The sequence below is a fragment of the Cavia porcellus genome, unplaced genomic scaffold, assembly GCF_034190915.1.
Source record: "Cavia porcellus strain 051 isolate PalLab524CR breed Dunkin Hartley unplaced genomic scaffold, mCavPor4.1 scaffold_15, whole genome shotgun sequence".
In the NCBI taxonomy this organism is placed as follows: domain Eukaryota; kingdom Metazoa; phylum Chordata; class Mammalia; order Rodentia; family Caviidae; genus Cavia; species Cavia porcellus.
In genome coordinates this window covers 2,479,529-2,492,893 of record NW_026947498.1, presented here as the reverse complement: position 1 = coordinate 2,492,893, position 13,365 = coordinate 2,479,529, and the positions used below count along the sequence as shown (strand labels likewise).

Genomic DNA, 13,365 nt, shown 5'->3' with positions numbered 1-13,365 from the left:
TGGAGACCTAGGATGAGATCTGAGTGAGTGTTCCTGACAAAGCTCTCATCCTCCCCCATTGCCCTCATCCTATTGCCAGGGGGCTTCTTCCTCAAGCAGGCTGTCAGGGCTGAGGAGCAGTGGAAGCAGGTGCCAAATACAAAGAAATGATACGAAGTAGTGCCAGGCCCAAAGGCCCTAGAACATACATGTCCTTCCACAAACAGGCAGCACCTACCACGATGACCACAGTAACACACAGGAGAAAAGCCACTACTGTGCAGACTGACCTATGGTCCAGAACGAATTCATCTTCCCCTCTTTTTCTCCCAGCCCCTTAACTTCAGCGCCCCCACAAGACCAGAGCTGTGAGGTCTCAGGAAATGTACTACAACAAGCAAAGACACAATACAACTGGTGGAGTTTATAAAATCATGTTTATTTCTTTGACTGAAAGTCATCCCTATAATACAGGGGTTGTTATTTTTGCATGGTTAACTCACACTCTGATTGCCTTGCAATCCAAGGCAGTTTTATGTTTTGCTCTTCAGAATGGTATTGCTGACCACACTAACAAAGAAATTACACTAATGGAAACAAAATCAGGAATCACATGCAGCACCACAGATTTATAGAGGGTTCTCGGTCAGCAGTTTTCCCCCTTCTTGCCAAAAAGGGACCCAAAGCAAGGCACCCTTGAAAACACAAATGGTACTCCTAACAAAGTTCTTGACAAAAGGTATTATTGGTAAATTCATCATCCAGGATCCTCTGGTGTGAGAGAAGTCAACAAAAGGTTAAAACCTGTGGTTCTTCTTACTTCCTCTTCTTTGGGGCATATAATTTTTCTTCAAGTGGGACTGGGACAATGCCTTCACACTCTTTTACTTCCTGGGTCAGAGGGTGTTTTACGATATTTGGTCTAATCACATCAATGTCCCGAGACAAGTGCTCCATTATACTCTCCACAGTTGTTGTTGGTGCATGAAAATCCACCAAGAAATACCTGCAAAAAAATAAAAATTTGAGAAGTTCTGTATCCTGAAATACAACAATACTACTACGCTGGTAGGTGGTTTCATTTGGTCTCGGCAGATACACATCACTACTCACAAACACACCTTTGTCAAATAGACTTTCAGCTGACCAGCTGAGGAACACAGCAAGCCACTCAACCTCCTTTCCAATGTGCAAACATGCACCTAAACAAATTGTATGGCAACAAAAAAGCATTATTAGCACTTACAGTGTGAAATACTAGAAGATCTGGTAAAACTATGGGTTTAAAGGATGGGATTTTCAACCCATCACCAGGACTGAATTTTAAACCATTAATTGGTCTCTCCTTTGAAAATATGTACCAGACAGCTTTCTAATTTTCCAAAGGATTCTGTAGGTGACTTAGCACACCCCACAGACACCATCAGCTATCCTTCGCAAACAAAGAAAAAGATTAAGAAAGTGCTGAGACTTGTCTAAGACTACTCTGTAGGTTTAAGAATTGACAAGGAATATAAAGGAAACGATTTGAACTTCAGCTATGAAAAAGAACACACTTTCATTTACTCAGACCACACTGTCACCAACAGGCATCCCAGACAGCCCAGTGGTCTTCAGAGATCCACAGCTTCAGCAGCAGGCCATGAGATGATACTACAAGAAAATGTTCACCCTCCTTCCCTGCACACCCATCTGCCTCTCAGTTCTGGAAGTCTGAGCCTCTTTGCACTATTTGATTTGGACTACAGTCTGGTTAGGGACTGTCAGCCCAGTATTCTAGAATTCTTCAACGTTCTAAGCTGGTAATGTTTTTAGCATCACTGACTTCATTCCAGTCAGATCTCTTGAAACACCCAAGCCTACTCCTTTCTGAGGTCTTAGCCCGCACTGTTTTTTTGGCCAGTGCTGTTCTTTGCCCAAGTTCCACTCAGTTCACCACTTCCGTCAAATCTCCATCCACATGTCACCTCCTCAGAAATGTTCTATGGCCATTTCTCCTAAATGAACATCCTTTCTGCCTTACCCACCAAGCCTCACTACTCCATCTCTCTTACTCAATACATTATTCCTTTCTCAGAGGACTTATTACCAGTGGTGTAGCAGGTACTTGTTCATGTCTCGCTCCACTAAAACATAATTGCAACATGAAGGACTCTAAACAGAGACTGACATACAATATGTCCAGAGTAACCCTTTCAACAGTGGTGCTGGCGTAATAAGTAGACTTACCAAACAGCAGCTCAAGTGGGTGAATCAGCTTTTAGAGCAGAGAAAATTATGAGCAATTAAAAAAAGAGAATGCATAATGATGAGCTCACCAAGATACAATTCCAGATATAAATCTACCAGATTTGAGAACCCCACCATAAAGGAGAGATCACACAGAACCAAATAAGAAAACACAGATCCACAGTTACAACCTGAGGTTTCTGATATTTCTCTCTTAGAAACAGAGAGAATTAGTACCCAAGAAATCAGCAAGGACAAAGAAATGTGGAGGGTAGTATCAACCATCCAGAACTGATATTGAGAGAATCCTTCACCTAGCAAAACATAGATTCTTCCCAAGTATGTACAGAATGTGTAGCAAGGTCAATCATAGTCTCAGTCATAAAACATGTCTCAATACATCTAAAGGGTTTCAAGTTGTACAGAAAGATTCTACGAAAATCCCCCATATACTGGAAACTAAAGGAAAAAATGGACCAATGGCTTAAAGAACAATTCAAAACAGAAATTATGAAGTACCTTAGAGAAAATGAAACTGAAACTATAGATGTCACTGAAACAGTACACAGCAACAAATTTATAGCACTAAACAGCTATAACAAGAAAGGAATCAAATCAATGAGGTCTTCTACCTAAGAAACTTGGGGGGGGGGCGTTAAATCTAGTAAAAAGGAGGTAAGGAAGACGGAACAATAGATGAAAGCTGAAATCTCTAAGACAGAAAACAAACAAAATCCAGAGAACACCCATGAAACTCAGTTCACTGAGATCAGTAAAATGAATGTTATTTCTACTGAAACTGATCAATAAAGACATAACACACAAACTATCAATACTGGGAATGAGAGAGGTAAAGTGATTATAGACTTTACAAATATTAAAAAGATACTAAGAAATAAGTAACTTTTATAATAAACTTGATAAATTCCTGAAAAATACAAAGCTCACAAAAAAATAGATAACAAGAACAGCTATGCATCGATAACAAGAAACTGAATTTGTAGTTGAAAACATTTCCACCAAAAAACTACAGATGCCAGACAGTTTTGTTGGTCAATTATCGCAAACATTAAGAAAAAAAATTTTGTCATAAATTCACCCCAAAAATAAGAAAACATACTTCAACTTGTTTTGAGGATTTTTATTCTTTTTATAAAGAAGTTTTGTCCTCTTTATGATGATTACACAATATCAAAACAAAATACATCATAGAAAAAGAACAGGCTAATATTATTCATGATCAAAATACTAGCAAATTAACTAATGCATAAAAAAGACAATATTTCACAACCAAGGAGGGGTTATCCCAACAAATTCAACACACACACACACACACACACACACACACACACACGGTCATTTCAAGAATGCAAAACAAAAGCACACAAAATCCCAGGCATTCCTGATAAAATTCTCAGAAAACTGGAGATAGAAAAGGATGATCCTCAAACTTACAAAGATATCTTTGAAAATCCAATGAGTACTATTTCACCAAATGACAGAATCAGTTTTCCCGAAAGGCTAAGAACAAAGAAAGATGTCCACTGTGGTCACTTTTACTCAACATTAAACTGGAGGTGTTTGCCAGTACAATAAAACAAGAAAAATGAAAGGCATCCAGATGGGCATGAAAAAAGTAAAATTGTTTACTTACAGATGACCTGCTTACTGGGAAAACCGAAACTGTATGAAAAATATATCAAAGTAAGTGAGTTTAGCAAAGTTGTTAAGATATAAAATCAGTATACAAAAGTCAGTTGTATTTTATATTATCAGCAACAAAAAAATCAAATCTTGGAATTAAATGCGAAATATTTAGGAATACATGACAGAATGTTACTCAAGAAATAAACAAAACCTACACTAATGGAGATACACCTTTCTCATGTTGTGAAAGTTGATGATACCAAGATGAAATCAATTCTTTTTTTTTGCGGTACCGGAGATCAACTCATGACCTTGCAAGCTTGCCAGGCAGGCACGTATTCCACTGAGCTAAGTCCCAGGTCCTGAAATCAATTCTTACAAGAAAAAGAGAATATTGGAGCCTGGAATTAATGAAGGGGCAGCATTCATGCCTACCTAAGATAAATATTATTTCAAGGCATTTCTGAAGTTCCATGTGATTCTTCTTTTACCTTTATCAATGGGTTTTACCAATGAGCTAATACCAATGTCTACCTCCAGTTTCCAAAACCAATAAAGTTTATATTCTACTTTGTTAATCTTTCAGATTTTATTTTGAAAAACTGCCCTCTGCCTCAACCTCTATAGCACCCATGTTGCCACTACAAAATTCTTTTTTTTTTTTTTTTATCGGTACCAGCGATCAAACTCATGACCACGCGCTTGCAAGGCAGGCGCTTATGCCACTGAGCTAAATCCCCAGCCCCTAAAATTCTTTTATTTTCAATTATGTTGTTACTCTGTAGAGATCTCCCCAATTGTTAAGACTGGCAATGGGTAGAAATTCTTAGATTTATTTGTGAATGCTCCCTAAACTGATCTACAGATTCAAAAGAATCAAAATCCAGGTAAACTGATTCTCAAATTCAGATGGAAACAAAATGATGTACAATAGCCAAAACTTGGATAGAGAATAAAGGTAAAGAACTAACTACATCTAATTTCAAGACTTAAAGCAATATTAATCAAGACAGTATGTGATAATTCAATTGATTTAGTAGAGAACTGACAGTCTTTTCAACAAATGGTGCTGGGCCAATTCAATATTCTTATGAAAAAAGTGAACTATGCTCCATATGCGTATCATTGAAGAAAATTAACCCAAAATGTAACACTAATTATAAAATTAGTGATAAAACTTCTAGAAGAAAACAAAGGAAAGCCTTTGTGATCTTGGCATCTTCAGACACAACATTAAAGCACAACCCATAATAGAAAATTTAGATAAATCACATTTCATCAAAATTAAAAACAGCTCTTTGAATAAGGACAAGCCACAAAAGATTTGCCAATGATGTGTGATAAAACATTAGTACACAGAATATAAGGAATTCTCCAAATAATTTAAAACAAAACTTTTTAAACAATGGAGATAACACATGAACAGACATTTCACTCAAGATTAATAATGGCAAAAAGCACCCAAAAAGATGCTCAGACCACTAATCATTAGTGAAATACAAATTAACCATAAAGAGACACCTGCTTGAATGGCTAAACTGAAAAAGAGCATCCATACCAAGTGCTGGTGAGGATGTAGAGAAACTGAAACTCTTATACACCGCTAATGGGAATGCAAATGCCATGACCAATCTGAAAATAAACATTTTGACCTGTTATGAAACTGAACACAAACATGCCATTATGACCAAGCTATTCTGCTACTGAGTACCCACCAGAAATTACAGCAGTGGTCCACACACCAGCTTGTCCTCTGCCTGTAACAACCCCAAAGTGGAAAGGACATAGATCCTTCAAAATACACTCATAAACATACAGGTGCATGTTACTCAGAAAATAAAAGGCATAAACTACTAAAGAATCTCAAACTGAATTATGATGAAGGAAGAAACTAGTGGAAAATGAGTATACCATAACCCCACAAAGCTGAGGTTAAGTCTTTTGCAGATTTTTCCTTAAAACCTAACCGACTAATCATTGTTCAGGAAAAACCCCAAAATTTCATGGAAACATCAAATACAGCCTGTAATTGTTTTTTTGGGAGGGGAAGCAGGGGGACTGCAAGTAGCCAATCCAAAAGCATTATTCAGTTCTCTTTGCTGCTGACTGGCTGCTGCCCTGTAACCCACCTCCCGCCAGCACTCCTGCATAAGGTTGCTGTACTCATGTTCTCGGTTTCACTCTTCTTAAAATCGTAAGATTCCTAAAATGCTGCCAAAACATCTTGCACCTTCTAAGGCTTTATTAAATTGCTTAACTGCAGGACACACAGCATATTTAAGTGTTAGACTATAAAAATGGGCACTTATGGGCATTTTTCTAACTGTATCTAAAATTCTTGGTTTTTCGCAATTTGTGGGTGCTCTAGCAACAAAATCCCCACAAATTTTGGGGGTTTACTATATATATAATCTGACTCTATTTAAGATTCTAAAAAATATAAACAAATCTAAGTGGAAAGAATCTATAATGAAAAGGCATGGAAGGATAAGAGACTTGGCTGACAAATATTGTCTTGACTGTAGTGTTTCACACATGTACACACAGCTCAAACCTTAGTAAACAGTGTATTTTATAGACTCTTCAGTGTATGTCAATTATCTCACTCTTGACTTAAAAATAATTCAGAAGCTGAATGGACAGGACTTGAATGACCTAATTATGGGAGACAAAGAGGCATGATTATAGCTTATTAAATTTCCTAGCTTTCTTGAAAATTATGTAAATTCCTCAGATGTTTTGTTAGCTTAAGTGACTTCTGACCACCCCTTAGGCTTACTCCGAAAATTGCATAGTAATGGGGCCAAACTTTCCAGGGTTCAATTCTACTTGCTTTTTTCTATTCCATATAGCCTAAGAGGTTGCAATCACCCAATTTATGAAGTCATCATTTGTTAAATTATTGTTCACTTGCCTTGATCAAGACTCTTAAACACTAAGTAAGAATATCTTCAAATCACTCCCTCCACGGCAACCCACAGCATCTGTCCAGTTCCCCTGCCCTCTAGCGTGGTCATTTCATTTCAGTCCTCTGCTGGCAGGTTGGGAGTTCTCACCCCACACAACCCTGGCATTTCTTCCCATTTAACCAAGTGTTCTTTCATTCAGTATTCATCAAAATGTCCTTCCAAATTCCCACAGACATGACCTCACTCTCTGTTTGGTAACATCCCCTTCATGCATTTTCTCTGAGCTGCTTCTTCACCTTCTGTCTCTCTTGCTTTATTCTACTTAGAACCCTGTGCTGAAAGCTTAAGGTAGGAGGCAGAGAATGTAAAGGGAAGTAATAGAGCATCTCCACTCAGGATGCAGGCATGCCTGGCCCTCGCCAGCAGCCCCCATGTGCCTCCTGCTCCCTTGAGTAAAATCTGCCCTTCCACACACTCAAGTTAGTCAAACACCATGTCTGGAGTTGCCTTGATTTTACTTTCAGTATAATTAAGAGTAGGCACTGATTTTTTCCACTTTCCTTTCAGGTGTGAGACACATGTTTGTGGGCTCCTAGGAGCTTAAACTTACTCTAAGAGAAAGTATGTTTACAGTTGCCAACAACCCACTCAACCCTCCACCAATCAATCCTCAGTCTTCTTAGATATTGTTCTCCATACACCAGCACTCAGCAAATAACCCTAAGGAACACACTCAGAGCTTCTGAGTGCCATATGGTGATAGAGCAACAAGAATACCTGAGGATGTAAGCTAGAGGCCAAATTTATGAGAAAGCTCGTACTTTGAAACTTGAACTGTCTTACATAGCACTCTATAATTTTCAAACTGCTTTTACATGCTTTAAACAGCTTCTGAGGCAAAGGATGAAGGACAGGGAAAACCCACTAAGAAGAAGAGAAGGAGGTGGAACTGAGTACTGGTTTGGTCCAGCAGTCTCCTCCCAGCAACGAGTATGTCTGAGTCTTCTAGTGTGTGGTTTCCTACACACGCGTTCCCTCCTAGTCTTCTTACAATCTAATGTTGCTAAGAAAAGAGACTCAGAAAGATTCCATCACTAGCCAAAACTTACTGAGCTAAGAGGCCATACACAGGATTCAAACACAGAAGGTCTTTGGATTCCCAACACAAGAAGCAACCGACCGCTTTGAGGCCAAATGGGTTACAGAATCACAGGCCATAAGAGTTGAAAAGGACCCTAAGAACAGGGCAGTCCAACTTTGAAGAAAGTAAGGCTCAGATAAGTAAGATCGGCCCCAAATCACAGCATAACAGACAAGCTCAGAGGGAGGGAAGGGTGACAGAGAAAGAATTAAGGTTGATTATGTACAAGGAACGTAATTGTAAGAGACAGCTCAGGACTCCACAATTTCCTGTCTGCTACATCTCTTGCCACTTAGCACCAGCACTCTGAAGCCTTCTCAAGGATGAAGCAAAGACCTAGAAAAAGGTCTTGAAAACCCAAATTAAAGGTCTTGAAAACCCAAATTTGGACATAGACTTCTGGAGGCTCCTCACTATTACCAAAAGCCTTCGCAGTTTTACCTGAATTCCCCTCCACCAGTAATGACACTCCTTTATAAACCAAACCCAAACAAGAATGCTGGGCCAAAATGCAAATGGGTTGTGGCGAAAGCATGGCTTGTGATGGGTCATTTCATGCTTATCATTCTGCTGATCTGTGCCTGGGGCTGATGTAGGCAAAGCTACTTGCACTCCCATGGCTCCTTATCACACTATGGAAATTTCCCCAAAAAGGAAACACCACAAATACACAAGGGGGGAAGTGGCAGAGAAATGAATACTAGTCACCACTCTTAAAACTCATTATCTCCTTCTCACAGGGAATCATGATGCCCTTCCCCACCCTGAGAGAACTAAGCAAAAGACCAAGATAAACTCAATCTCTGCTTTAGTGGGCCCAGCACACATAATGGTTAACAGTTCATCATGATCTTCACACAAAAAGGACTCTGAGCAATTCCTAACTGCTTTTTATATCTATTCATTTGGACAAATTTAACCAGTCACTATCTCTCACAGGTAGACCTCAGAAAGAAGTCAAAACAATCAGCTGTACAGGGCCTCTTCTACTAGAACATGAAGTCCAGCTGAGGATAAAAGCAGCAAAGCTTGCCGTGCTAGCAAAAACCCAGAGTTCTGCAAAAACTATGGCTCCTGTCAGAGACCATGGCAATGCTGTCACAGTCATGGACACTCAAATGTGGGCTGCTGGGTGAAGCTAACCACACACGACCTGAGGAGTCAAAGTGAGACTTTTTACAGACGCGACAGTCAAAAGTCCCGCAACTTGCTTGCAATTCTGAGTCGGCCCAGCTTTTGAGAACTTAGGGAATCCCTTTCACACAACAGCCTAGGTTCCTTAAGAGACCTAGAAAACTGGGAATTAGAAGCCAGCTGTGATGGCACAGGCCTGTAAACCTAGCATTCTAGGAGACTGAGGCAGAAGGAACCCAAGCTCAAGCCCAAACTGGGCAACTTAAGAGAGACTCTCTCAAAAAATTTAAAAGGGCTAGGGGTGTAGCCCAGTAAGAAGAATTGGGTTCAATTTTCTCAGTACCAAAAGATGTTTTTAATGGGGAGGAGTGTTATACTGAAAAAAATGATCTTGTAGTTCCCTTCACAGCCACTGCCTACATCCTGATGAGGACTGCCACTTCTGGAATTCAGAAGCTGAGTTCCAGGGAAGGAGGCCTTCAGAAAAGAGGCGCAGTGTCTCCAGAGGAATCTGAGAGCCTTGTGCCCCACCTTCCTTCCCTCCTGCTCTGCAAGGGGGAGGAACAAAAAAAGCAAGAGGCACAATGAAGTGTAGGAGTTTGCTTCTTGATATCACCATCCAGGTAAGAGTCAAAACACAAGATCTAAACCCTAACACACATGGAGTTCTCTTATCTCCATCTTCATCCTCACCAAATTCCCTACTCTGGTAAAACAGCTTAGAATTGTGACTCACTGCTACTGACTAGACATGTCCCCAAGCTGACATTTCAGTAAGTGGTAATAATGTACTCCAAACAGTTAACTTTCTAGTTTTTCTAGTTGATTAGACCAGTAAGTGGGCAGATTATTTTTGAAATACAGCTCAATAATCTCACATCTAATTATACACCTGCAGCACCTTCACTTAGGTGCCACATGGCACAAGAGAAATGGCTCTGTATATCAGGTAGACAGCCTAAGCACTACCTTCATCCAAAGCAGGAGGACCAGCAGTGCTTACATTTAAACAAGGCTTCCCACACATGGTTTTAGGTAGAGAATCTCTTCATCTAAACCAATTCTGCAGAAGTGGAAGTAAAGAGATGACTGATACCAGATGACATGAAAGAGGGGCCAAAACAGGTTCAGTAGACTCAGGCATTTCTCATTAGATGATAATGTGCAAAGGCCAAAGAAGGGTTAACTACTTCTGCACATAGCAGGCCCACATGATCTTCATGAATTTCTTGAGACATTCTCACACTAGTATACTTTCCACTACAATGACTGGAACTTCAGAGTTCTGAAAATACCCAAAGAAATGGCTTTCCAAAATACTGTGCCCAACCTTAGAACACAATGCTACCAAGAACCTTCCAGCCATAGCAGCAAGGAAACCAGCTGCTCAATGTCCTGTATCCTCCTCCCCAAAGGATCAGTTCTAAAATCTGAGATTACTGGGTCACTTTCTGACACAAGGCTATGCAGACACCTGGGGCTGCTGAGCCCTAGTCCCATTCCCCACGAAGGTGTTAAGAGAAAATATTGGGTGTTTTTAGTGCTCTTAAAAGTAAAGGTTGTACTTTTTAAAAAAATTTTACATTTGTCTTAACGGTGTATTTCCATGTTTTCCACAGAAAGAGCTTGCCTGAAATGGAGTTATAGTCTTTGCCGCTTGTCTCTCTCAGACACCCTCCCCTTCCCCAGGCAGACAAGTGGAAATTTCCACCGAAGTGTTCCCAGTGGGTGGGGGAGGGGAAGAGGCAGGAGAGCTCTGCGGCCCCAAAGCATCTTGGAGCCTTTTTGAAAGTAGGAAACAGATTTGTTGATGCCGGTTCCTAGACTGTTTAGGTTAATTCTTTCTGGATTCGGGCTTTACAAAAGCAGTAAATTATCCAGCGAAAAAGTGGGGCACCCTCTGTTTAAAACTGAGCACCCTCTTCATGGAAAAGCCCCGTTTCTTTTTTTTTAATCTGCTGGGTCTCATATACTATAGAAACCAATAAACCTGCTGCAGAGTCCTTACAATTTTGGGCACTGTCACTTAAAAGAAACCTTCAAAGACACATCAGCCCTGCCTTAAAACAGGTGGCAGAGCACCTACATACAAGAATGAGGTCAGGATGCTAGCCTTGACTTAATGCTGGCAGGAAAGCACAAGAACATGGAAATGTTAGCTAATGGGAAAACTACAGAGGAGAATCAATCTCCTCTACAGAGAGTGCCAAAGCTTTTGGAGTAAGATGCAGATACATTTGCGGAGGGAGTTGGTAAAATTCCACTGATTCACTATACAGTCAGTTATTTTTATCATTCTGCTTATCTGTAAATAGAAAAGTATCTAGTATATAGGCCAGCAGAACTTTGCCACAAGCACCTACCCAGAATTTAAAGCAGATAAAAATGGAAAGAAGGAGCAAAAAAGGTGAAATCCTCTTTCAATACTAAAGACAGAATTCTTATTCAAACACATGGAGGTCAACTCAGTCTCAGGGAGTAAAATCAAATTTGGCAGAGCCAAAAGTCACCTGAGGCTTCCTCTTGTAACATGCACAAGGCCCAACATGAAATGTAGACCCATTTCTTCTATAGTTCCCTTTCCTGCAATAGCAATCGGTCTGCCCAGCCCCATCTAGTGGAAAGAGAGCCTCAAATCATCTGCAGCCCTGCCACAAGACACTGCAGTGTTCTAGCAAAGGGGCTGTTACTGCGATGCCTGACTCTTCTTGAAAAAGTCTAAAGCAGCATCTACTCCCTCTGCTCCAACCTACGTATGTGACATCCTCCCCTTTTACAGAGTGAGACAGGGTACAGTAGTAAGACTTTTCTACGTTACCTTTCCTTTCCCACAGAAGAGACAAGAGAATCAAAGAGAGCATGTGACACTGAGAGACTAGACCAAAGCGAATCCAGAGGTAGGAATGGTTCTAGGCCTTCTAACACACTGCTTTCATAGCAATAGGTGATGAGTGAGACCAGAAGCATCTGTCTAGGAAGCTGGTCCAGAAGATCCAAATCACTAACCACCCTGACCTGACACTAACCAAGCAGCAGGGGCATCTGGTCGAAGCCACCTTGTTCCTAAATTCACATCACCTCACTGGCAACTGACTTATGTGACTGACTTTGGGGGGAAAAATAGTGTAAATAAAAGCTACATGTATGTAAGATATTGTCCTTATTCCTGAAAAGGATCACCAGACCCAGGCTCCATTCTGCTGCCAAGGGGAACATAGAACAGCATTTAAAAAAAAAAAAAAAGTTGAAAATGGACCCCAGCTACATGCAAATTCACAGTTTACACAAGACTTATAGATACATTTCAGGAATGTAACCTATTTCTAAAGTGGGAACTGACCAAATTAATACTTGGAGTATAATGACTATATTTTTATTGTTGGCATAAAATGGCATAATACAAGGGACCATTTTCAAATTATTCCCTCTTCCTCTGGGAAGACTTCCTTACTAATCTTAAAGCAGCAGATCTCTCCTACCCAAGCACTTCTCTATCTGTCCTTTCCCCTTCAGCCTACCTGGCCTGTATACAGTAGGAGACTGCTATTGAGAGAGGAGACATGCGTAGGAGAATGAGGATAGCAATTACCCTATACGCTGAGAATTAACTGTGGCACAGACATATGGTTGTCAGCCTAGACTGGCATGGCAGTCTGAGTGCAGCATACACTCAACTGGCTTTGGGATCACACAGATGATTAATAGAGGACACTTCTGAGTGAGAATGAAGATGTGATCTTTGGGTCTTTGGTCCCTGGCCTCTTCCTTTCTAGCTCTGTCACCCTGATCTGCCTTCCAGTCACATTATGGACTTCTATCGCAATGTTTCTGCCTTGGAGTTAGCCATCCATGTACTGAATCCCTCAAACTGTGAGCCAAATTAAATCTCTCCTCCTTTAAATTGCGGGTGTTGGATGCTGTGAACCAGCACTGTGAAAGCTAACACTACTGCCATTCAGGCACCTTCATGTGTACTTCCTTTGCTAATAACACTATGCAGACACATTAGAATGGAAACTCTGGGGCTGGGGATTTAGCTCAGCGGCATAAGCACCTGCCTTGTAAACATGCTGTTGTGAGTTCGATCCCCCATACAAAAAAAAAAAAAAGAAAAAGAATGGAAACTCCTTGACATCAGGAGCTATAACAAATCACAAAAACCCTCCTGAAGCTTATAGATACCACTAGGATGTTGGGACCCACTGAAGCTGGAAATTGACCACACATGCAAGTCTGGAGCATGACCATTCCAAGAACAAAGACTGCCTTGGTCAAGCCACTGAAGAAGTTGCTTCAGCCCAGAGAACACCTAGCCCCAAGACAATC

General features: G+C 40.5%; 1 protein-coding gene across 1 annotated transcript in view; it reads right to left on the bottom strand.

The window, feature by feature from the left end:
* Positions 1 to 397: 397 nt before the first annotated feature.
* Mrps6 (mitochondrial ribosomal protein S6) overlaps positions 398 to 13,365 on the bottom strand; it is a 70,191-nt gene continuing 57,223 nt past the window's right edge. Inside the window, exon 7 of the mRNA XM_063225273.1 lies at positions 398 to 985. Within this exon, the coding sequence (XP_063081343.1) occupies positions 796 to 985 (190 nt within the window). The 3' untranslated portion in view covers positions 398 to 795. The remainder of the gene's footprint in view (positions 986 to 13,365) is intronic.